Below are 27293 nucleotides of genomic sequence, written 5' to 3' on the forward strand. Positions count from 1 at the left end.
ACACTAAATGTCTTATGGTATCTGCTGGTCTAGAGTGTTCTCAAAATCTCCGAAATAAATTACAATAAGTCAAAAAACACGGGAAACATTCCAAATGAATTTATTGATGTGACGTCATCAATTTTGTGCAATGGTTAAATAGATAAATCGGTTGAATAGTTTCGAATACTATACACCTAACACATTTCTAACAAATCATGGACAGATCGAAACGGTATACATACATTTCGACTTCTATGACCCGTGAAACGCCAAGAAAACATGATATTATCGCTCAGAAATAAAAACGAATACAACTGAACTTTATAATTTGGTCGACTAAAGATTACTTTTCATCATGTAACATTCCTTAATTGAACTAAACTCGCTTAGTAGGTTTAGAACACTTTACACTTTATTGTTTTGGTTCTTAGTCTTAACTATGTACTAAATAGAGCCAGATTGTTATTAGACTATCGACTTAATTATGTCACAATGAAAGTTCGGCGAATATGCGATTTTTTAGCACTCGTCTGAACACACTTAAGAAGAACAAGCTAAATTAATTCAAATTAGATACAGAGACGATTAAATTATCTAATACGTACCTACCTATTTATTGCAGTAATTAATGTGCTAGTGAACGCTAAATTTGAATTTACTAATTTAAATTTCAAGAACGTATTAAATTTAATAGTTTCAGAAATTTTCCTTTTTAATGTATAAAATATCGTTCAGTGAAAGTGTTTTCAGCTTGGACAGCAACACTTTCAAAAATATGAAATTACCAAAAGGTGCTCACGTTCTTTTCATACTAGAGAGATCTGTTTACTCTTAAGAAATTCAATGTATGCGTTTTGGGGCACCTTTTTGTTTCTTATTGGGCCTAAAATGAAAAACTACAAACGTAAAAGTTCTTACTGGGACAAACCAAGGAAAAAATTACAGGAATTTGGTACTCACTTTGCTATGATTAGAACTCAGGAAGCAAAGGGGGCAAGAGCCGAATAATGATTTTAGAAGGAAGGAACAGTATTTGTTGTCTGTTATTTTAAGTGCTTTAGGTGCTCTAAATACCGTATGTTGGCGTATGAGGCACGATACAATTGTTTTCCCTCTCAATTTTTCGGTGCGAAGAGCACGCTTTATTCGCTCTGGAAGTTGTCGGTTAACATTGTCCACCTGTCAAACACGGTTAACCAACCCAACCACCGGAAGTTCGGTTCGATCACTTTCCGCCAAAAGGGTGCGGTGCAAACGAAAAATTTTCCGTTCACAAGAATAATATTTACAAACTTCATTATATCGTTTGGAATTTTACCCCGTATCTTATCGCATCCGTATAAAGTTTTTGACCCCGTAAAGCGATACTCTTTGAAAATACCCTATGTTTGCCCACCTCCCGTTTGTGCACGTTTTGAAATAGGTCAGGCCGTGAAAAAAGCCCGCAACTAACCTTGGCTTAATAAAAGGCGAGGTTATCAGATAATTTGTCCGCAATTAACCATGCTACAAAGGCATACGCAACATAGGGCGAACTATTAACGTCGGGGCCAATTTAATTCTATTAGAATTGCTGCTCGTTATCCGTCGTGAGTCATCTGCTGAGAGCAGTGCTCATCCACCGACAAAGAATGAAATTTGGCGATATTTTTAAAAGAGTAACTTCTTGGTGTTTATGTTGGCCGAGAAGCAGAAAACAGCGACGCGATTTTGGTGTTTTTAATTGAGTCTTCGGTCGGATTTAGACCGATCCCATGCAAATTGGTTATTTTAAATCTATATATCGCACCATAACGATGGTCTCTGGATGTGTTTTGGATGTTTGTCACTCTTTTTCGTGCGTAGGTGAACAATTTTATTTACCGAATCCCAGAATAAATTCCTTTTTTACGGCGGGGCGGTGAACGACCTCAGCTCCCAATTTTACAGGAGCTTTATTGAAGAGAGGAAAAAAAATAGATTGTCCTTGACGCCTGCCTTATTGTGTTTCATCCACAGAAATGACGTATCTGATATATCAGCGGCGAACAAATATTTATTATCTTTAGTAATTGTTAGCTAACCTTCAAACGAGCTATAAATACGATTATCATAATCGAGAACTACACTAATTTATTACTGTTGGAGACGAATGGCAAGGTTGCATCGGTCGAAATTGAAATGAAGATGAATCAATTCTGTTAGGACAATCGGTCGACCTTGCGGTGATGGATGTGACGTCCGGACCACTCCTACGGCGAATTTTCTCGGTTTTCGGTTTCGGGAAAAATAGAGTTTTGCATTGCTTATTCAAGGTCCGGGGACGATCTGTGTAAATATTTAAAAATACTCTGTTTATTACAAAGAGGACTTTCCTAGCGCGTAATAAACAAACTGCAAAAAAGAACCTCCACGGATGTTTAATTGAATTTTATAGGCGGAGGTTTTTACTGTCTACATGGCGTGCCAAATGAACTTGATCTTGAATAGAAGCCCAAAATTTTTTCAACGATAAATTCCTGCACTTTGCGGCCAAAGGTCGGGTTCACGCCAAACACCTAAAACTAAATTACGAAATTAAACGTCCCAGAAGAAACAAAGAAGCCTATCTTGTTTTCCAGAAAATTATACACATTATTGCATTCACGATTCGTTATCGTTCAGATACCAGCCGGCGTTATCGTGACACGATCGGGAAGAATGAGGTCAAGATTTTATCTCTTTATCAATACACGAAATTATGAGTCGCTTTTGACTTTCGAAAGCAATTCTCTCGGACTTCTTGTCGTAGCAGGTCTAACGGAAGATTAGCTCGTAATTGTATTAGTTAGTCCTTGCGTCACGACTCGTGTGATTCATTCGTTTATTCGCTTCCTGAGTAACGAATCCATATGGAGCCGGCTTTATTGGGCGACTTTTCGGTTCGATCCTCGGAAAAGGCGAACTACGTTGAAATTATTACTGAAACAGTATATTCACTATTTGCATGACGGACGCGGAATTACGCAATCGGAATTATTGTAGCGTCCGAGCGGATTTAACAACTTTCCGAAGTTGTTTGTGCTCGTCTTTTGCGAAATGTGTGTTTTTTTATTGAATGGGTTTATCGGTTCGTCGTTTGCAGCGATTTGCGCCGCTCAGTGTGTCGCAGATAACCTTGTTCGTTGACATTAAATGTTCACCGTTAGACCTTGATAAATAAAGATGTAAATGTGGTGATTGATTCTTGGATGTTCCTTCATTATTTCCGTAACCTTCACAGTTGTCAGTTTTGCGTCTCTCCGTCGATCGAAAACATCAATGTTTACTTCGTGGAGTATCCTCGCATGTTTTTTAGCCGTTTCCACTGTGTACTCGTCCATAGACGGCGAACACACGCGTCAAGTACATGAAACCAAGGCCAAGGCTGTCGAATTGTTTAAACACATTATCGTCATATTTAGCTTTTATTAGACAATGACAAATTGAAAAACAACGTCATTATAGGGAAGGAAGGTTTTCGTGAAATAGAAACGAGCAGATAATATCACCAAGACGTGGTTTATTCTGACGTCCTCAACAAGCTACCATTTTACAAAATTACAGACAATCATTTGATGAACGTACATTGAGAGGTCGCGGTTGAGGGCAGAACTAACTTGTCCAAAATGAGAGCGAACGAGCCTTTGGAGACTTTGCGCAAAAGGTACGACGTTTTTTTGTGAATAGTTTTGTGTGTGATTAGTACGAAAGGACACGTCGTCACCTTCTTCAGTCTCGACCTCCTCGACTCCGTCGACTATGATGCGAATGGCGGTGATACTACAACACGCATGATGGTGGTGAAGATGATGATCGTGAAACGATTACAAAATAACGAGTCTCTTTACAAATTGAGATACATAACACGAAACTTATGCACAGTTATTCTACCAAGAAAATTATCACATATACATATAATAGATATTACTAGGGTTCATTTTATGATATCGTTAACTATTTTATAAATCTATCGTAGGATTGGTGCTGATGCCAGTTTTCAACTATCTCGTAATCATAAATATTCATTTACAATGTAGCCATTAAATTAGTGATTGTTTAAATCTGAAACCTTATCTACTTATGATAGAAGGGTGCCGAAACGGCGCGCCCGAGTTGGTCCACTATGTACAAAATGCCCGCCGCTTCGGCAATGGCGCAGGAAGTAGTACTTTATACATGAGAATCGTCGGCCTAAGGGCTCCGTCCTAAACTACTACAACATAAAACTGTTCACACATCAACACATCGGTTATACAGAGACAGAGATATAGATAGTATAGCTTAGTGCAGCGATTATAAATTATTTGGTTTGTAATACATCGATCAAGTGGCACCTCCAACAGTCCACCGGGCGGCTTACAGTCCTCGCCCGGGCCGGCACGCACTCCACTTTGTACTAAACTCGTTGGCCGCCGCCGGCGGTCCTTAGACCTCCAGCGTGACGACCTTCATCGGCCTCGGCGACGGGGACGGCGACTTCTTGGACAGGTTGAGGGGCTGCTGCGAATCCGCGATGTCCACCTGCAGCTCCACGATCTTGAGCGGCGAGCAGGTCCGCGGCGCCGGTGACGTCGAGTGCGGCGACTGCAGGTACATCCTGTTGTACTCGCTGTTCTGCTGCTGGTGGCGCACCGTCGTGGTGATAACGCTCGTCGCCCAGGCCGGCTGCAGCAACGACCCGTTGTTCGCCTTGTACGGACACGACGTCGGCGCCGTCACCATTGGCGACGCCGCCGCCACCGGGTGCTCGTCCCGCATTATGTAATTGTGGATGATGTCGGTCCGCTTCATCTGCTCGGCAGTCATGCGCGGGCCTTCCATCAGCGACTTGGCCAACGTCGAGTGCGTGCTGGACAGCGACGACGGCGGCGGCGGCGGCTGCGGCGACATCACCACCACGGGTTCGGCCTCGGCGGAGTCCTTGTTGCGCAGCGCGCGGAACTTCTTGTGCGGCTTGTAGGCCTCGTCCATGAGGAGGTTGGTGTCGTAGAGCGGCGGCGCCTGCAGGACGCGCTTGAGCACCGGCATCTCTTCGACGATGTGGTGGTCCTCCATGGAGGAGCGCGGGCTGGAGCACAGCGACGTGGGGGCGCTGTGTTTGTCGACCTTTTCGGTTCCGGACTCGATCCCCGAGTCGCTGGGGGAGTCGAGCTTGCGGAACCTGGGAGGCCGCGACACAGGCGTTATCGTGAGACCGTTGTGGATGAGGTGGGACGTCGCCGGGAGCTCGTCGTCGCCGGATGACGTTGAGCCGGAGTTGGCTCGGTGCCTGTGGGGGCAGACGCCCCCGGCCAAAGTTGCCGCGAGGAGCGGCGCGTTGGTGACGTTGGAGCTGACGTGGTGGCCTCCCATCTGGTGGTAGTCGTTCAGCGACGTGATCTCAGACGAGCACATGGACTCTGTGCTAGAGACCGAACCCAGCGGACTTTTTGCCTCGTCCATTGTGACGTCCGACGATGACGACCACGACGAGCCCGGCGGGCTCTTGCTGTTGCCTTCGTCTTCTGTCGGTGCGCTCCATTGCTGTTGTTGCTGCATCATCTGCTGCTGCTCCGTCATTTTGAACGCCAAAAGCTTCTCAGAATGTAGCGTGTTCAGCGTACGGAGATCTGGCACTTTTTTCATCAGTTCATCTAAAATGTGCGTCTGCCCGTGATGGTTCTGACTCACCATCTTGTGTAGCGCGCCCTTCAATTTGTTTTGCATTTTTTCAATAAGTTCAGTGTTCCTTAAACCCGGCCTGTCGGGAGCGATCACCACGACCGAACAGAAAAGTCCTATTTCCGCGTCTGACAGACGCAACGCGTTCATTCTCTCGGCGAAATCGAACATCGAGTCCATCAGAAACCGTGCATTCGAACTATTATGTATAGAGTCACGTTTTAACACTTGTCCGTTCAAACAAATCATACTGGAAGTTTGTGTGTCGAACATGCACGCTAGCCGCACCAGCAACACTTCGAAGACTCCGGCCTTCAACAGGGTGACTTGGTCGTCCTGTGCCAGGTGGGAGAAGCCCGGGATGCGCTTGGCGAATTCGACGACGCCGCGGATGGCCGGCGAGAACCTCTTCGAGAAGTCCTGGAGGAGCTCCTGCTGCCCGGTCAAGGGCTGCGGGTTCGGGTTGAGCGGACACGCCTGAAAGAGTCGCAGGGTTAGCCAAGGACGATCGGGCCGGAGGTAGCAAGGACTCACCAAGGTGGGCGGGCACGCCGTGTAGGAGGGCTGCTCTCTGGCGCGGGCCAGCATGGGCTCGACTTTGTCCCTGGTGAAGTCGCACGTGTCGATGTGCGCTCTGACGACGGTCGCCAGGATCCGTTGATCATCTTCGAGTTCCGCGCTGACGGCCTTTTCCAGGCTCCTGGAGTTGGAGCTCTGTTGCATGGCCGCTAAAATGCGCGCCTTTTCTCGTTTAGGAACGCGTCCGAATCTCACAGCTGCAAAGAAAAAAAATCCGTTAGGAGTGGTCGTCCGTGCGCCCTTACGAAACTCTAAGTGCGTATACACCAGGTGTCGGCACGTGCCATCTGCTCCACATCTGTCGGCCGTTACCCCGGAGAAAGTGCCGCGGCTCTATTACGAATCGAACTCGAGAGAAATTTGCTTTCACGAGGATGAAAGTGTTGTAGGTCAATCGTGATGAAAAGAAAGTGCCCGAACCCGAAAAATCCCCAAAAAACAACGCAAAAAAAAAATAACGACACATACGTGCATTGTGGTAGTCCACGACCCCGTTGAGGATACCCTTGAGTATGGGCAACTCCTCCCCCATCTTGCCCCTTTGGTGGCTGCCGTTGACACCGTCACTCATCACATGTGCACCGCCACGTTGATAAACCGCCGACGTAGTCGTTGGGCTGCGACTTGCTCGTGCAGGCATTCCCAACTGATTGAAATTTTTGCGCACACTTTGTCTCTCGGACCGTTGGTATGATACTACGTTGTGGTATAGTGGCGCGAACAAATGCCAGGCGTGGAGCACCCACGGTTGCGACTCCCCTCTCGACGTTGGCCCCCCACCAACCGCGGGCTCTTCCCCTCCATCACCCTTGAACTTGAGCGCGTCGCGAAACTGTGGCGTTGCGCGCGGGCGTCGCCGAGTCAAGGTCGACGCCGACGTCGAACTACGCTTGGCGCCGCCGCCTCCAGAGGGCGACACCGACCGATAACGTTTACGGAAAAACAACGAAACGGCCGATAACAACAGCAGCGGAAAAGCGAACGGTAGTACGCCTGGTTGCATAACTTTGGGGGTTTCCCGGCGCCGCCATTTTCGGGGGCTCTTGAAAAAAAAAACAAAGAAAGACGGAAATATGAATTTGCGACGGGCTAGATCGAACTTTGCGAAGGGCAACGCCAGGGGGCAGCAGCCACAAGCACTTTATCAAAGCGGAGATTACCAGTGCGACGATCTCTGCCCGGACGATTTATAAATACATGTTTTTAATGTCTGTTATGAATTTGCGGTCGTCTGTCTATAATAAATGATTTCTGGTTCGGTGTAATCTCTGAATTTTGCCGTGTGGCCATAAACAAGTACTGTTGTAACAATGTATTTTAACTGGATGCGTACTGCCTTCTCCACTTTTGTCTAGTCTTGCCGACCATAGTAAGTTTGTTTTACCATAGTGGCCAAATAAATGCATGTTTGAAAAATTGCTAATCCGCATGCAAACCACTCTTTGCTCAAACTTATTTGCCTAAAATTTGTATAAATTTTAATACCTTGGAGTAAAATAAAAACTTCGCCAAAATCTTACAGCTGTTGTTACTTTTCTCATCCTGTATCTAAGATGACTTTTTGATTGTAATTTATTGTTTATTTAATTTATAAACGTGAACTTTTTTGTTTATTTCAATGATCTACTCTAAGCAACAGGAGATTATTTTTCCTTATTATGAATTTGTTTTTATATTTTGAGGTATATGTATGTACTGGCAGATTTATCAAAGTTTTTAACTGATTAATACAGTTTCTCATGATTTTTAACCAGTTTCTTATTTACTAATTGTATTAGTGTTATTTGATGTATCTTTAAGCGTTTCTTAAAAACATCAAACACTTTTGGGTTCTTAAACCAATCAATTTTGTAAAAATAAAATTTTCAGTAAACATCTTCGATACTTTTTGTTTCATTTGAATGAAAAATAATACAAAACTACAAGGAAGCTCATTTGCTATTTTCGGAAAACACTTTTGAATCATAGCTAAAACTACCTATATTTATTACATATTTATACTTATGGAGGAGTAGCTGATGGAACTGTTGTAACAGGGTAATTATGATGAATGTATAATTTCAATTTTCGTCGAGATTTCGCAGCTAAGTTTCCCGTTTCCGTTCGTTGACAATTTGATTAGACAGATAATGATAACCAACAAAATCTGTGTATTGGTTCCTTCCAAAAGGATGATGACGTCAACTCAAAATTTTGTTAAGTAAAGATCATTAGATTAATTGTGCATGTTGTTGCATGTTTTTTTTTTTTTTTGGAAAAATATATGTTTAATAGATTTTGCACATACAAACATTGGGTTACAGCACGATTGCTGCAATTTACTTTTTCGTTATGTTATTTTTGCAGCATGAATATGAATAGATGTTGGCAATTTGAACTTTTAAATGTGCTAAAAAATACTGATAACCAAAACATATGAATTCGTTCCCTCCAAAAAGATCATGACGTCATCTCAAAATGTTGTTAATCCAAATTAAAAGACTTTAACCCAAATGTTAAGTAAAATATCATTTAACTGTGCGTCTTGATGTCAATTTTTTTGGCAGAATATATTTTTAATATTACCCACTGGGTTATGTACGATGGTTTGTAAATATTTTTATTTACTACTAAATATGAGTGACAATGTAATTTGATTCATTAAAGTTATTGTTTATATTTATGAGAACGATAGAGTGGTGCTACCCCTGGCTGTTGTCCGTAGATCGTTTTCAGCTTTCGTTACGGCGTGAAAAAGTGTCGTGTTTTTGCCGGAGTCAACGTTCGGGTGATCGCGAGAGCTCTCCGCAAATAAATTTCTCCCAGTAAAAAGCATTAGCAATTTCAATTAATCGTTACGAAATGGCAACTTTCTATCGCAGCGTCATAGGAAGAACGCAGCAGCAAAACAACAACACCGCAGCGGCTCGGACGACATCCACGCTTTACGAATTAGCTTGTTTTTGATCGAATTTGGAACTTTCGCTCATACGATTAATTAATATTTCGCAACGCGAACGAACCGATTTCGCGTTGTGCAAAATGAGATGGTTGAATGGAGTAAAAGTGGCAGAGTTGGATGTGGATAGCCTTAACATGGATGCTGGAGTTGTGTAAGCGTTGCGATATCGGTAACGGCGCGTTAATAACTTTCGAAAAAAATTCGAGAAATGAGCGCGAAGGCCGATAGTGTCCCGAAGAAGGCGGCCAGGTCGTTCACCTCCTGCGGCCGCTGTGAACTTTCTCGCGCCGCCGCTGTTATAAATTCGCGAAGTGCGCGCTGCAGGTCGTTCACCCCGAGACCTGGATGACCCATATTAGACTTACCGTCACGGCTCATCCCGACGGCGATGCACTTTTTCAGCCTGCAATACTGGCAGCGGTTCCTGTTGATGCGGAGGATGGAGCACTGCTGGTTCTTTGTGCAGGGCCTGTACTGGATCTTCTGCTGGATGCTGCGCCTGAAGAAGCCCTGCGAACGGAGTTTTTTCTTTTTAGAGACTTTGTCCGGACTGCGGGGGGTTTTCGCGGCGAAAGACTCGGCGGGGCGGTTCGACACGGCCATCGTCACACAAAAGACATGTTTGTTTACAGCGAGGGTGACGACGTCCACGCACCACGAAATTCAACAGAGCACTGAGCCCGAAGCCCGACTTCGCCACACTTAACCAGCTGACCCAGTTGCCGGCCGTTCAACCCGCCGAAGTGTGCTCGCGAGGCCAGTTCAACGCGTGAAAGTGAGAGTTCGCCTCTCCTTCTCGGAGATCCCGGAGAACCGCAAGCAAGACAAAGACGCCGAACTCTTTCGTCACTCGGTGTCGCTGCCCTCCGCCGAACCGACTTTTTTCCGCGGGCTTCCACGAAACCGAGCCCGGCCCTGCGCGGCCCCAAGGGCCGCCACCCCGGCCCTGCACGCCGTGCAACATTACAAAACCACATCTGATTCAGACGGTTCGTTGAACCCCGGTCAAAGACTTTTTACCTCCCGATGATGACAACACGCCGATGGCCCAAATATGGGTTTCGAGAATATTCGCTGACGTCACACACTATCACTGTTACGTCACTGCGGGGCGACCCGCTTCATGCGCTACCTCAACAACAACGTGTAACGTTACAGTTCGAAGTCAACGAACTGCCGACGCCGACAGACCCATCATCCATCGATGGTACGATCGACCCAAAAGGACACTCACCTCGCGACACGGTCATGCACCCCATGCATAAAAATTCCGAGCGACGACTAAAACAAACACCCATCTTAATTAGTTTCTCTATCGCCGGAACTTTTACTCATCCACACACGAATTCTGGGGTGAGAGTTGCGTTCAGCCACCAGAACCACACTCGACACGCTACAGCGGACTCACCTCCGAATCACACAAATCTATCACTCCACAAATAGAGCTTCACTTCAAAAAAAAAAATGCAATAAGAAATTCTCAAAGAGAAGAATTTAAACAGAAAAAATGAAAATAACGAAACAAACATATGACCAACAATAATGAATGATCCCAGAGACAAGTACTTAGCTGAACAGGGGGAAGTACAATTGAGAATTTTTGAAAGGAAGATAATAGAAAGATAGCAGGACCTCTATGTAACACTAAATAAATCACTGACATTCTGAATATTGATTTATGTTATATCGAATTAATAAATTCCACAAATAAACATTTGATTTTGGTTTCACAAAAAAAAAAAATTATTTAATTTTAACAGCAGGTGAAAATATTTTTTTGACAAAAAATTGCGAAATTTACATTTGAAATGAAAGAAAAAGAAATACGATCGTGAATGAATAACGAAAACCAAGAAGCAAAAAAACAAAAGCCCAAAGAATAAGATGATATGGAAACATAAAGAGAAAAAATCTTATTAAACTGATAAGAAAAATTGTACATCGAGCAACTTCCAAGTTCAGTAATGGCCAGCTAGATTTTCATTAATCAGACCTGACTAAGCAACTTAGCTAATTTAGAAGTTTATTTATTCCAGAATGTCAAAAAAATCATGTCATGCCGCCCACAAAGTTATCGCTAGTAGATTAGATTTACATTTTATGTTATGTTCCACTATATTTTTTTAATCTAAAAATGTAAAACACCCATAACACACAAACGTTAATTTTTTTGCAAAAATCTTACACTACTTTCCGTTTCTCGTGTATCAGTGGCCAAAATTGCAAATTGCTCCAAAAGCCTCTAGCACCAGGTTGCACTCATGCATCTATCAATCAACCTCGATTCTGCAAATGTGGAAGTGTATCGAATTGCGCCCCTTTGTGCCGTCTTAACCCTATCTCTCCATCGGTGACCGCAAGAACGTGGCCATTTCCGCCCAGCTCCATTATCATCGTACGATAACCTTATTCCGCGCCATGTCGACAAAGCTCAGGTCGAAAAATATTGTAGTGGTCAGTGACTCCAACCAACCGACATTAAAAATCAGGCATCACCCACGATATAAGGTCAGTCGAGTGCGTTGAACTCGAAACTCGGTTGAAAAATCCCCGTCGTCCTATCACCCACCCATGTCACCGTCTCCACCCCGCACCTAGCGGTCCTCTCCGTCACCGCGAATTTCTGGGATTCCCTTGCCGCACCGGCCGCCGAAAAATCCCACCCACCCTCGCTGCATCTGCTACTAACAGGTCAACGTTCGCGAATCTAGGTTGTCGTACTTTACAACAATTAGCGGGGCAGCAGAAGAGGGAAGTTGCATCAGAGAGCGCGATAACGGTGACGTTTTGGCGCATGCGCGGCTCTGCGGAGTTCAACGGCCCCAAAAGTTGTTACGTATGACATTATGGATGCAAGAGAGTTCACTATTTAGGCCGAACGACCAACATAACCCCGATTTTTTGCCAAATACCTATCTAGAGAAGAATGAGCGAGAGAGAAAGAACAGCGGCATCTCGGTGTTGTGTTGGCGTTTTTCTGAACCCGCGACCCCATTTCTGTTTTGTTGGAACACTTTTAGAAGCAAACAAGGAACGAACTCGGACGGAAAAAGAGAAGCGCGATGCGTTCTGTTGTTGTTTATTGTTCGGTCATGAAAGTTTATTATTGTTTTAATTGTGTTTGGTTCGATAATAGAGGAAAAAGTGCGGCCGTGACGGGGGAGATAAAGCGGCGCTTCCAAGTCTACGACGATCCGGGATTTTTGTTATCGGTTAATTGGCACCATAACAATGACAATAGGAACAGGGTTTACGTTTGAGTCGCTATTTTAACAATTTACATATGACGGATCATCAGAAAGAAAAAAAAATGTTGACGCATTTCATTTTGCGCGGAAACCAAAATTAGCATCTGAATCATCCAGTTTTAGTATAAAACACTACTGAGAAAACCAAAAACTAGGAGGTATGAGTCAGCGAGAAAAACCTAATGCACTGAGCGCACGTGGGTTACAAAGAAGAATAACAAACACTGCAGCAGAAGTGGTTATAACGATCAATTAAATCAGAAAGACCATGAACCACGTAAAATAGACAAACATCGTATATTCCAGTATACAACAGAATCGATAAATTATCCCTGTAATTTATGCAACACGTATTACACAGGCGTTTTCATGACCTGATTATGCGAAGTGAGCGATTGCCCATCAAAATACCATTAAAAATTTATCAAGTTTTGAAGGTACAGGGGCGGCCAGTCAGGATGAATTTTGTCAAAAATTTATAAACCAATGTTATGTATGTGTAAAAAGGAATTGGTTAAAAGATCTTCGCACAAACAACAATTTTTGTTTCCTTACATTACAGGAAAAAATAATAAAATTACTTTCATATCTCGTGCATTCAGTAAAAATGCGACTCCTGGTTGTCATGAAAATTATTAATTTCATAAATGGGGGAAGATCGATTTGGCAGATTTATTATGCTCCCTGATTTTGTGGAGGCGGCAAAACCCAATGCCTACTTGGATGTAGAATCATTTCTAAACACCTCCACATATATTTGAATCTGAGGATGAGATGATATAAGGGAATACATTTTTCAAATGAAAAACTTGTGTTTGCAGGTTTCTCTGAGTGTTGTTCGGTCACCATGACGACTTCAATTAGGAAAGGGCGCGAAATTCGAATCAAATATTCATCGTCCTAAACGAAGCGTCCCCTATTGATCGGCGGTGAATCATTAAAGCGTTACAACGTCCCGATGAATAAATAAAACCCCAGAATTGTGTCTATTTCTGAAAAAGGGTAAAGTAATAACCCCCTCGAGCTATTATTAGCGTTCTCGGAAGACAATGATACGATCGCGTCGAACGTAAGAACGGGCGGGCAAGCACCTTCTTTGACTTGTGCGAAATCACCTTGTACCGTTATCGAACTCTAATTCCGCGAGAGTGCGCCACGTCGCGTTCTTTGCAAATACACCGGTCATTCACCGGCACGACCCGAGTATTTACCACTTGTACGCAAGATCAAACAGCGATAATGGAAAATTTGATCGGCCTATTCACGACGTTAGCGGCGAAAAGGCGTCGGCCACATGGCGCCCTCCGAGCCGGGGGCCGAGAACAAGAATCTTCCGCAGCTCGAAAAAAAGGGTTCTTACATATAGAAAAACGCGCAAATCTTGCCTGGGCAGGTAAAAAAGGGTCGACCATCTGCCGCGGAAGCGCGTTTTTTCGCCAATCGAGAAGAAAGTAAAAGCGCAGGTGTTGACCGGGCGGGTTGAGCACCTCTAACCTTGAACTGTCAAGCGGGTTCATCAAACCTTGTCGGCGGAAGAAGCGCTTCTCGCGAATTGTATGGAAATGTACCCGATAATTAGGACCTTGATTTTTTTCGGTGGCGGTGGTGAAGGCCGATCTCGCCCACTTATTTCAGCGGTCGGAGACGTTTGCGCCCCCTCGGCCCCGCTCCTTCGCGCTTATAACGATCCAAGAATGCGCGTGCACCGGACATTGACATTACAACAACCGACCTTCAACCTTCTTTTTGCGCCACAAAAAGCCAGGTAGGAGCGCGACGCATTGAAACGACGCGACTCGGGCGGAGGTTTCGCGACGTCAAGGGGGCCCGGAAGCGGGTCCTTGCTAGATTTACTTCCTACCTTGCATCCTTCGCAGGAGTGGACTCCGTAGTGGAAGCCGGAGGCCTTGTCGCCGCACACGCGGCACAGCACCGTCGTGCCGTCGAATTCTGCAAGAGAAAAAAAAGATGTAAAAAGCGAAGAAAGCAGGACTTTCTCTCTCGACGCGCCTCGTTACGTAAAAACGGGCGAGAGAAAGGTGAAAGTAGGCGCATCGGTTATGCAACCGAACAAGCGCGAAGAAAGTACCGAAAGTACCTAGGTTCAGGGCGGGCTCGCGGGGGCACGTATCCGTGGTGGACTCGGGCAGCTGGTTGCTGCTATCCGCCTGGAGGATCATCACGACGCTCGCACAATCACTTCAACATCAATCCGAAATAGTGGTACCCGCACAACACTAGTACTCCGTGCATCGGCGCCGAGCGCTGCTGAAGAACTGGTGAGAGTGAAAGTCCCGGTACCGACTGTGCTCCGCGGCTCGGGCGTATAGTAAATATTGTCCGTACTACCTGAAGGGCGACGGGCGATTCTCGACCATGTACCAAGAACGGGGGAACGGACTCGGTTTTAGCAGCGTAGCCGCGAACTTGCGGGTTCATCGCATTTTGAAGTTGGAGGTCACTGACAACAATGCCGACGCCGACCAATCAGCGCGCACCTAGCGAGTCGCGATTGGTCGACGCGCCGCGAAAGGACCACCTTCCCCATGTGGTGGGGGCCACCACGGTCGAGGAAGGAAGTTCAACGGCCTGAACCTTGACTGAATTACCCAGACAAGCGTGCAGCTCTCCGGCCAAGGCCGCACCAGAACAACCATCGTAGCCTACGTTGATCGCAAGCAACACTCACTCTCTTCGCATCGAAAACGACAGATGGAAGATTCCTTTCACTTCGGCCGAGCGCCGAATTCCTCGCCGCGGAAAAAAGGAAAATGCCGACTGAAACTGGAGCGCGATTTAGAAAAACCGAAAATACGAAGAGGCGGCGCCGAGGCGCTTTTTTGATGCGCCGCAGGACCGGAACGCGAAAAAAGCGCGAGGGTAATTAAAAGTGAATGTTGATTAATTATTTATAAAAGTGAACTGGCATAGATCACTGTTTGTGCAATGTGGGCAAGAGGATGTGCAAAAACACGATCAGCACAAAAAACCGATTCGCAGAAGTCCGGAACTGGAGCGTAGGATCCACCAATAAAAGTCACTTTTTAACGCAAAATAAAATATGAGGAGCGAATTTATTACATGCTTTTGATTTTATTTCAATTGCTCTTGCGAAAAATAAAAGCTCAATCTTTTTCACTGTGTCACGGACAAACCATTCAATGTATTAAATAATACCGCGCAATAGAAAATATTTTGATTTAGAGTTGGCCGTGACGTAAACGTGACGGGTTATTTTTATCATGCTCTTGATCGAACCATTATTACTTAACTGCTTAATAAAAGAAATAAAACATAGTCTTAAAGTAAATACTTTTGTTATCACTTGTAATAACTATAACTGCGTACGTTGTGTTGGTACAGAACAAACGATTTTTTACGTTGCACAAATCATAGTGATTTACAGTAGTGGATTCTGTGTTACATATCATGTGAGCGTGCGTAACTTATAATACAACCCAGTGAATTATTGTAACACTTAGAGATGTGTGACATATCGATGTCTTACTCCTATGATTTGCTTTTATCTCTTCAACAACACGTTTTGATTAATTTTTGCAACGAGAAGTGTGTCACTACAAGAAGAATACGTTCGATGCGTTGAAAAAATTGTGGAATAAGCAATAAGCGTTATTATCGCTAACATAAAATGTCGAATGTGCATCATTACAATAATATTTTTTGGTCTTTTGACTATCCACAGCATTCAATTGTTGCATTTTAACAGATAGTTTTTAAAATGTCACGCACAGACCAGTAATTCGGTCTCAAATTTTCCAAAAAAGACAGAAAATTCCGGATTCTCAACAAAATAACTTGACAAATAGAGACACATCACTAAAATTTAATAGAAATTGTGTCAAATGATTATAACTTATCACACTATTCAAAACTTTGCCCAATCGAAAAATACTAGATACATTTTGTATGTGAAACCAAAGATCATAGATTGTAGTCGACGTATGTACTATACTATAATCATTTTGTGTGTATTTTTAATCATAATATTTGGCGACAATTTAGTAATAATCAGTTAATCACCCTTTACATTTGCACAATGTGAAATGCTTGAAATAAAAAAAAGCTGTGGATATCATAGAATGGCTGGTAAATATTTTGGAAACACTTGACACTTGTATGGAATTTGGACAATTTGAATTTTATAAACATGTTTTTCAATAAAACTGTGACAGTTTTCTTTCAAAAATTTAGTACAAAAATTTCCAAAACGAGAACACGTTACAATGACCGGTGATTGAACTATTTTTATAATCTATGTAATAAATTCCAAAATAAACAAAAATATGAATTTACTTTAAAATTATGTATCATAAAAGTGTCGACGATAATCTTATCAGTTTCTAGGCTTGCTAACCTGATTACACCATCCAAGAATAATTTAATAAACAAAAAAGACAATAAACGCATGCATATTACAAGTGCTCACGTCCCAAAATATATTTTTTAGTTAATCTTTTGTCTTACTGGGATCATGCGGTTTGGTCGTGGTGGTTTTTCTAGGAAAAAATTATGCAAATTTCGGCCGTCGAAATCGCCCCAGAATACAATTCCGAAAAATCGTCAGCAACCGCCGCCTCACCATGGAAGTAGTTTATTTAACTTGCAAATAAACATCTTGGCATTCATGACGCTGGTGCTAATCGATGATTAATGTGTTTATGACAACTGCCTGAAAATACCAATTCCGGGCGTTTCGGGGAAGGCGTCAAAGAGCCGCACTGCCCATGATGGTCCATAATTGCCCGACCTTTGCGGATTTTATGATTTTATGGTCCCCTAATTCGTCAATCGACGTGAAAGTAAGTTTTTCTCAGTTCGGGTCCGGTAATAAATTATTTAAAGATTGGCGGGGTAAGGTTTCGGGAAGGGTTAAAATGGGTTTATTGCTACGTGTCGCTGATTATTGCGATGGCCATCAACATGAAGAATGTGGCGGTCGAGTGGGGAAGGTCACTAAACTACTTCAGGGTGCATCGAACAGTGATCTTGCCGCGATGGTCTTTCCTGTGTGCCTAACCTTGGCAGAGTTGAAAATGACCAAAATGTATTTAATCGGGCGTTCAAGGTCCCCATGGATGCTAACAACCTCTTGCGTTTCGTATAGGCGTGTAAATTCGGAGCGTACGAGAGGAATACCGAAAGTTGGGCAACTGAAATCGAAGAAAAACAATACTGGTAGATCCGAATTCTTTTTCTTCTTCTCGGAGAGGTTGCTTCGGGCCAGTGACCTATAGCGAAACACGTTCGCGACTTTGTTCGAGAATATTCGCGTCTTTCCGAGGTCATCCAGAGTCACTTACCCCAGTGGTACAGAAACATGGCAATCAGAAAAGTGAGTTGTTCTGCTTAGCGGCCATCGTCATGGTCGGGAAAATTTCGCACGAGAAAGAAAGAAACAAAATCGACTGGCCCACAAAGCCTCTCTTTCGTCATCGTCCATACCATCTTGGGCCACGGTCAGTCGGCGACCCAGGAAAAAAAGCGCCACCGACTGACATTGAACTGGACGACGGCTTCTTTGTGCGCCCACCGAGCACAAAGAAGAGCAATCGACACCGAACCGCCTTGAGAAACGTGAATTTCCATATCGCGGGACATGTAGGAGGCGGCAATTAGCGGGGTTATTGACACCACCACCGAAGGGCCATTCCGGAACCGAAATCAAGCGGCTCTTCGCACCCCCGCCATTAATTCCATTCACGAAGGTGCCGAGAATGCGTTGAATCATCGCTGCATTTCCACCACACGCAACCGTTCGTTGCACTCAGGTTCAGCAACCCTTCGGGCGAAACCGAAACAAATCGCGCGGAAAGCGCTTTTCCGCGGACCGCCGTCTTGGCTGTGACCGCTTAACCCATCGGCGCGGTTTCGCCTCGCCATCTGCAGGCAAAGGGTAAATGCACTTGCCATTTGCGAGCGGTGCGTCCATCGAACTCTTGCACCGTTAGGTTTACCTCCAGTGGCAATCTGGCGCGATCTTGCTCCGCCATTGTGTGTATGTATGTGTGTGTGTTGTGTGTGTCTATGTCATGGATGCAACGACCTCGCGAACGATGAACCCGCGAGACTGCAACTCTTATTTTTTTTTACTTTCGTGGAGCGGAGGCATCGCGACGCTCCTCAGGACATCGAACAAATAAAAAGGTGATGGTGCAACGACCATCCATCTCTCCGTGTGCACCAAAGCCGATGCAAATAGCAAAGAGAACGAGTTGCGTAATGGTGCGCGTGGCAATTGAGCAGAGCCAGTGCCCTCCTAGCGGGTCACTAACCCACTGCCTGTTTAAGTTGACGATTTTATTATGATTCTCCTTACTTTTGCTAATTACTTTTTCGAGCGGTCTATCAACCGGCCTTTGTTTATTATTATTGTTGTTGTTGTTGTTGTTATTGTAGCCACCAAGATGTACTATTTACTACACGTAGTACATAAACGTCTTGGTATCTTCGTACGGTCGTTGCGATATTTGCGGCGCGCTCTCGAGGTTAGTCACACTATAAAGTACGGAGCGAGTTTTGACCCCATTCGCGGTTACGAACCTCTGTTGACCTCTTTACAATTTCGCATTAACAGTGTGTCATCTTTTCGGTTACTGCTCGACGATAGGACTCCGACTGAACTCTACTTGGAACGAATGGCTATTGATTGATCCGGCGATGAACGGTTATGGCCTTCTTCAAATCTTGGTGACTAATGGGGAAAAATTAGACACCAGCGATGTAACCAATGTTTACATTTACGAGAGAAAAGTAGAACAAAAATACGTAACCGAATGATTCAGAATGAGTAATTCATTGAGATAAATGCTTCCTCACACGTGTGTTGCGTAAGTCACCCCGTATGCATTTGTTTATTATATAAAATCACCGGGAAACTTTGGTGGCGCCGACAGCCGTGAAACAAATAATTGTATTATTTAACACTTGGTTGGCGAATTTGAAAAATACTATAACAACACCTGCATACAAAATTACTTCAAAACAACGACAAAAAAATTCCAATATTTTTGCGTAACTTGAAAATTCTTTTCCAACAATACTCGTGATGATATTTCTGCGTAAATTAATGATCGTTGGACGAAAAAAATCATCATACCTTCACTATTTCCCAGTTATAACGGATTTGTATCGTGTTTTTTTTTTCAAGTAAATACGACTTGAAAATTCCTCATCAACAATGCCCGCAATGACATTACTAAGAAAATTAATTACGGTTGGACAAAAAAAAAGATCGTCATACCTTCACTCTTCTGGTTACAACGGACTCGTATTATACATCGTATTGTAAAAATTTTTGGAGTAGGTACTTCTTAAAAATTCCTATTCAACAAACAGCATAGTGTTGTATATACCATGAAAATGAGTTGCCGCTTGATGAAAAAAAATCAATTCTCAGTTACAAACGACCCGTATAGTGGAAAATCGTAAACTTTCAATCACAATTTTTGGGTTTTTATTTGACATTAGCATATAAAATTAACTACTATTCATTCATGCAGTGTGAATTCGTTTAACTTTTTACTGCACTTCACTTGTACCCATTAATGTTGCTATGTAATCTGATGTAAATTTCATGAATCGAGTCAATGAAAAAATGGAACACCTGATTTAAAAATAAACGTCGTTTTCGTTTCAGGTGAAACCGGAACTAATGCAATGGTTTTATGATGTTCCTAAATACATTTTACAATTTCTTTCTTATACAAGTAATAGTTCTGACGCAATTTGACCGTGAAATTAAAATAGAACACTCGTATCTGTATACTACGTTTACTGACTAAATTCACTTTAACGTTGAATATTGATTTATTCCAAAAGTGACGTCTTTAGATTTTAAATTCATAACACAAAAATTTTATTGAATGAAACGACGATTATACTGCGATTAAGGATGTTAAGAGTTTAAATTAGATCAGTGGATTAGAATTGATGAATTTGAATTAGTGAAACGACAGCTTACGGAAGAAATGGAGTTTAACGACTTTTGCTGCAGCGCCTCATTTTTTCTTCGAGTCATGAAAAAAGAGCGTGAATGGTAAACACACTTTATATCATTATATATATAATTTTTTTGCATAAACCTCATCATTTAACGTGGGTAATTTAAGATCTATTAAAATTTTTCTTAAATAATTATACTATAATGTGAATGAGAAATAACCACTTGATTTTTACATTCATGCGAAAACAAAAAGAATAGAAAAATGAAAAAAATAAAAAGGCGAAAGCAAAATGTAATGAATAATGTAAGTGAAGATGAGGTAGAGAAAAAATGCATGATAAGTTAAATTTTAGTATAGTTACATATATATTGGCGTATTTACAGCAAGTGTTTTTGTTTACTTCAGTTACAGTTCGTAGTGCAACCACCAAAAACTTCTGACGTCTTGACAACTACATGGGTGTCACGGAAACGCCCTTTTTCCGTGCAAAATGTGAATAATTATTATTTATAAAAATCATGAATAAAACAGCAGGCAACGAATTTATTAAATATTCATGGAACGTCGAACAAAAACTTGCGAATTTTAAACAAACAAATCCCTCCATCTCCCTCCACCCTTCCTACCCAGCCGCCGCAAAGCTGCACCGAAGTCCTCGAAGTAAGCGCAAAAATGACGAAACTCGCCAATTAAAAAAGTTCGCCAATCCGCGCGCCACCTGTCCGCCGGCTCGCGAAAGCTGCCGCTGCCGTCGTCCGCCGCTAGATGTCGCCACTTTGCAACTTGCACGCCAATTCGAAAACAATTTCAGTGTCACGGTCGTGATCCGCGGCGTCGATGACCGATAAACCACGACGAAACAAACAAACTAATCAAGAGAGCTCGGCGAAAAACAACATCATATCGCTAAAAAACCATCATCGACAATAACACAGAGAACAAAAATCAACAAGTGTCGCACCTGGTGTGAAAGCCGGCAGGAGCGCGAAGCCCGGTATATTGGGCAGAATGAACCGCCGCCTGGGGGCGGCGACAGCGGCGGCGGTGGTCATCGCCTTCTTCGGTTCTATCTTACCCTGGATGCTTTCAGAGATGGACTGGCTCGTCGGGAGCGGTCGCGCCGGGGTTGTTAGTCTCGTTACGTGGGCGGCGGGCGCACAAGCGCAAGCCCGATTTGCACCTGTTGATGGGTTTTCACGTGGGCCATGCATTTGGGGGCGGATTCTCAAAAGCTCCATTGGTCCCGGCCAAAAAATGTCAAAATCGGCGAAAAAAGCGCCAAAATGCGGTCTTTCTGAATTTCGACTACATTTAAAGGTAGTGAAGACCTTCCATAAATCATTATTATTATTATTATTATTATTATTATTATAGTTGCACCAAGTACATGTTCGAGATCCAGGTTACGACAACTCACAGTTGCATAGCAGAGTAGACGAAATTAAAAAAAATAATAATAAACGGTGGCGCAATGTTTATCTGGGCACGTTGGTAGTAATTTGGTTACCGGGCTGTGTACACTTAGATTATCGAGATCTGATATGGATAGACCAACATGGGAGGCTGTTGACCCCGAATCGTGTCAAAGACACTCTTATCTTTGGATTATGGCCGAAAAAAAATTGGGTATTTGTTCGCGAGTTTCGATCATGGTAAACATTTGCGAAATCGACAGTGTGGGTTGATAACGCGGTGGAAATAATGTATTTGTGGAAGCTCGTTGGGATAAACGTGACCACGTGATTTTGGGATGACGCTAGAGATGGAGTTACAGAATGAAAAGACGTCACTGGAGTATTTTGATGAGGATAGAAGCGGGTGGTTGTGTCATTGATGGAGGATTTGAATGATGTTCACATGGTCAGAAGGCTTGGTCTCGTGGCGGGATAAATATAGGGTGCTAATTTGTGTAGGGGTTAGGTAAACGTCATATTTTGGAGGGGCGTGACTTTAATGACATGGACAGATTGACAATCAATTTTTTTAATAGCGTTTACGGAAATGGTTCATCAATTAGTTTAGCCACGAGTTCTTAAACACTGATGTACATTTTCAAACGCATTTTTTTTTAGTTTTTTGAACACGTATAAAATATTAAACGAGAAAACTTCATAGCTTTGGCGCTTTTGTTAATTTTTAACTCCTTCTGGTCATAACTTCTGACTAGTTAATAATTTAATTTTGTTTGTTTATGTTTCAACTACAAGAAAAAATAATCCAAAAATTGGTAAACTAAAGTTATTTAGGAGAAACATCTCTCGCCCTTGAAGTACAATCAAATTAATGGAGATTATTTGATAAATTACAAAAATTTGATTTTTTTATGATAAAATCAAAACATGGATGGACTGTTAAATTATAAGTAAACAAACAAGCAAGCTGTGTACATGTTTTAAGGGAGTTTTCATAACAAAATTGTCATGACGTTATCAACTTTTTGACATGGAACATACAGGTTGCTTAAAAAATTGCGCCCCACCATGTAAGGACCGTTTAGGAGCAGAGAAAAATATTAAATTAAAAAAATCTTTTGCCTAAATGCAGAAAACATAGTCCTTCAAAGTTTAATTTTTCTTTTCGAAATTTTCGAACAGTGGCTAATTTTTCAAGTTTTTTGATCTATTTAAATCTATATTTTGTTTTTGTAAGTGAACGTCATATTGACGTAAGAAATCTTTACTTCCCGAGTAATCGAGTCGAGTCAAATGTGATGACGTCATTTCAAAATCGTACATAGTCAATGGATTTTAAATTACATACCTATCTAAAATAACATACTCCTAAATATAGAGTTGATCAATCCGTGTTGAGTTTTTAGCCGGGACATCCAGATTTTTGGAAAAAAAAACCTAATTTTTATAACAATATTTTACAATTTAATTTTGATACTGCATAACCAAATGCTTTCAAATCTTGCAGACGCTATAAAGTTATTGTAAGCATGGTAAATTTGTAATCATAGTATATCTCTTTATCCTCTGCAAAAAATTGATGACGTCATTTCAAAATTTTGCCGAATAAATCCTATCGAAAATATACAAAATATGATGGGTCTATACTTGTGATTTATCACTGTATAAATATTTTTTAAAACTGTTCTGTAATAAAAAAAATCATATTGGCAATATCAAATTTTGTAATTTAAAAAAAAAGCACTCAAGCAATTTAAAAAAAAGCCAATGCTTTCATAAACCACAAGTGTAGACGCATAATGTTTTGTATATTTTAGGTGCGATTTTTAAAGCAAGATTTTGAAATGTCGTCATCAATTTATTGGAGGAGACAAATAAGACAAATTTTCATTGTCGATTTACCATGTTTACTGCTTTCGCAGCAATCGCTTTTGCAGTTTGTAATCCAAAATTAAAAATGTTGTTTTATATTTTAAGTTAAGCATTTTTGGTTAACTTTCATACTGTACCAACATCAAACAACAGTTTTTTAAAATTACAGCCAAAAATAACTACAAGATTAGATCATATTTAACAGTGATTATAATATATTTCATGTCACTAATGAACGATTTTTAAAACAGCAAAAATTGATATTTTTAAGTGACAAAAATAAGAATTTGTGTTTCAAATTTTTAACCCTATAACAAAAACAAATGCACACTATGTTACTGTTTTCCCATGCTTTAAATTATGTTATATGTTCTGTTTTAAGATTAATATATTCTGGGGTCTCACAAATACTCAAATAAAAACAAGAATGTAAGCATTTTCAATTTTTCCAAATTTTTATTGAATATTACATATGTATTTACTTTAAGTGGCCTTGTAAGATATGAGAATTTAAAGATACCAAATATTTAGGGTTTAAACTGTTTATTTGCTTTCTGAAATGTCAATATTTTCACTGATAGACTTAAAGATTTCAGTTATTGAAAATCTACAAAAATGTTTTTAAAAGTTCAACTATTATTACTATTTCAAGGTTTCATAGATAATAGACTACAAAGGACATTGTCCGGAATTTTAGAAAGACTGTATATGTGCTACAATATTCAAAACTAACGATTAAGAATTTTTAAGCATTTCTAGTTGTAAATCAATACTCAATTCAGATTTGCACAATTAAAGATTCTCTGTGTACACAATGTTAAAAAAAAAATCGTGTTACTCGTGTTTACATTCAATAATAAAACGATTTTCTCGGTACGTAATTTATCTAATATATTTCTGAAAAAAAATTACAACAACATTCAGAACACGACATGAGTTTTTTTGCACTTTCACAATTTTTAAAACTTTCTAGCTTGGTAATACAATGTAATATTTTGTATTCTAGTTCTATAAATTTCATAATTCGATAATTTTATTACTAAAAGCAATTTTCCCTAGCTCTCAGTGACTTCTTCGTCAGTAAAAATACGTCAATATTTAAATGTGATTTAAAACTGAACATTTCAACATCATCTATAGGTCTCATGTCTTAATAACGGTTTAGCAGAAACTATTGTGGTAAATCAACTGCATCGTAGTAGGTAATGCGCCGCCATCTGCAAGTAGTTAAAAATTCCAATGACGTCACCGCAACGCAACACTGCGTGACGTAATCGCTTCACCTACTATTACATTTTTCAGATCCAATTAATCCAGTTTGCTTCACCGAAATAAAGCAAATCGCGTTGCAAAAACCTCCCTTTCCTCCACGCACTTTTCGCCGCCGAACCCCAGCCATCGAAGGCCTTGGCGCTATTGTGCCGTCCCACTTTCATCGCTTTGGTCAACGACCGAGTCCAAGCATTGGGGGCTTCTACAACAATTTAGCCAGTGGCGGGGGAACCACTCACCTTCGTGCAAAATTATTTGCATGCACAACGCAAAGACGAAAATTTCTCTTCGGCTCGTTGTCTTTGGACGCTGTTGCGTCAAAAGAGAGAGGATTTCGACTAATTAACCAATTGCCCAATTACGAACGAAAGGTAAACGATCTACATAAATTCTTTCTCGTTTTAATGTAAAGGATCGAGGCTGACCGCGGGTCGTAGAACTGCGGCTATCGGGGTCACGAGTGGGCTTTTTGGACGAAAGAGGGTGGATGGGGTGGTGTTCGATCGGTTGTTTTTACTGCTAAAGATAAATCACCGCTAGTAATGATTATAATTGAAGACTGTGAATGCCAATGACCGAGCTAGACCACAAGGTTTCCAATAACTCATTACAGTTGCATAAGCCCACGAAAGGAGCGAATGACCCATATTGCTTTAACCTCGCGGCGAACGGTGAACGACCCGTCGTCCTTCGAACAGCCACCCCGAAGAAGCAAAAAGCGGTACAAAAAAACGATTAAAGACTTTTAAAATTTAGAAGACTGTTTGCGTTGGCGGCAATTATTATGGTAATCAACGTCCACCGAAATTGCTTATTACGTCATTTATTTTTTGACTTAATTACTTTCATTTGTATGTGTTGGCATTCTTCTCGATAAACGCATTTTGGTAATTATGAATATTTACTAAAAGTGTGTTGTAATTGTTCGAGCACTGCCAATTAATATTGTATTCGTGCTGAAATGTAATTACGCTCCATTCCAAATCCAACCTGTTCGTCAAAATTTGACGCTAAATACCCAACTTCAATTTTTTGTACACCTTTGTATCGTTATTTTGTAATATGTACCGACAAGGATACAACAATGGAATAGAAATGACATTTACGCGAATACATACTATGTAGTTGTGGTCATTACTTATCAATAAACCCCGTTCAATTTACCCTTGAGGCGTGAACTCTAACTACCTTTCCACCTTTTACTGAAGTATTTATTTTTATCGACTGAATGATACCTGTATGAATCATCGATTGCGTTTTTATGCTTATATTGTTCGTCGTAAACCTGTACATTATAATTGAAGACTTCCGTTTTAAAAGTCACATACATATGTGCATTTTAATTTTAATATCGTCATCGAAATCAATTCATGAATTTCGGGTTTGTACCACTGTGCGCTTGAAACATCTATAACTGTAACTGCACTAAAGTTAGATGGAGTCATCATTAATCATGTCAAAAAAAAACGCAGATGCCAAATGGTGAATATCGCAATGAAGGCATCTTATTTCATCTTGTGTATTAAAAAATGGCATTTATCATTTGCTATTATTATTCATAGGGTCACTACATGTTAACCGGATGTGGAGAACGGTGCAAAAAAATCTCGCTCTTTTTCTAGACGTTGACGATTTTGGCAAACTGCTTTTTAATGAAGTTCCTCTATATCTGTTTCATTCGTTCTTAACTTTGTAAGGTAGTTAGTTTATTCGTTTATGTATGTACAAGTACCACTTAAACTTCGCAAGCCGTTACTGTTACATTTTCAAAGTATTAATAGCAGCTGGAAAATCATTTTGAAAGTGTTTAATTTCATGTTTACTTGAAGTTTTACAGCTTATAAGTAGATTACGAAAATGCCCGTATTTAGCGGACCTACTCATTACTACATCAGCACCAGGCTTGAAAAAATAGGATCTAAAGAAAATTAAATACATATCATTTTTTAAGTCACGATTTTTAGTTTTTTTTTGTTTTTCAATTATTTGAAATTAAAACTCTAAAATTAGTACGAAAAATAAAAAATTAAGAGCTTTAATTATGTTTATTCAGTTTTTTGTACCGGTTCATATTTTATTTTATGTAGATGGCATTTACTATGCAAAATTTTCAAGTAAGACAAATTTTGATTATCGTTTTACCATCTACACAATACTCATAAAACTTGATAACAATCAGTCCAGTGGTTTCAAAGATTATCTGTCTAATCAAAAATCGACAGAGACGAGAGACGACAGACAGACAGGCAAAAATGGGAGATCTATTGTTTCATACTCCGGGAGTCATGAAACGTCGAGGAAGTAAAAAATAGAAAGAACATTAGCGTTATTTTGATGGAAATATTTTAATTTAGATTTAAAC

At 41.3% G+C, this 27293-nt stretch overlaps 1 protein-coding gene across 4 annotated transcripts in view; it reads right to left on the reverse strand.

Moving 5' to 3' along the window:
- Positions 1–3482: 3482 nt before the first annotated feature.
- LOC135125922 (ecdysone-inducible protein E75) overlaps positions 3483–27293 on the reverse strand; it is a 42329-nt gene continuing 18518 nt past the window's right edge. For 2 of the 4 annotated variants that reach the window (XM_064051700.1, XM_064051701.1), the window contains exons 2-5: positions 14273–14361; positions 9529–9673; positions 6178–6419; positions 3483–6120 (exon numbers count right to left, since the gene is read on the reverse strand). In XM_064051700.1, coding sequence (XP_063907770.1) covers positions 4408–6120; positions 6178–6419; positions 9529–9673; positions 14273–14361 — 2189 coding nt within the window. In that variant the 3' untranslated portion in view covers positions 3483–4407. Of the gene's footprint in view, positions 6121–6177; positions 6420–6690; positions 6958–9528; positions 9674–14272; positions 14362–14509; positions 14822–27293 lie in introns of those variants that run through there. The other 2 variants (XM_064051702.1, XM_064051699.1) reach the window with 2 other exon arrangements.

Source organism: Zophobas morio, unplaced genomic scaffold (genome assembly GCF_036711695.1).
Source record: "Zophobas morio isolate AGI-343-1 ecotype UQ-CSIRO unplaced genomic scaffold, CSIRO_AGI_Zmor_V1 ptg000009l, whole genome shotgun sequence".
Lineage (NCBI taxonomy): Eukaryota > Metazoa > Arthropoda > Insecta > Coleoptera > Tenebrionidae > Zophobas > Zophobas morio.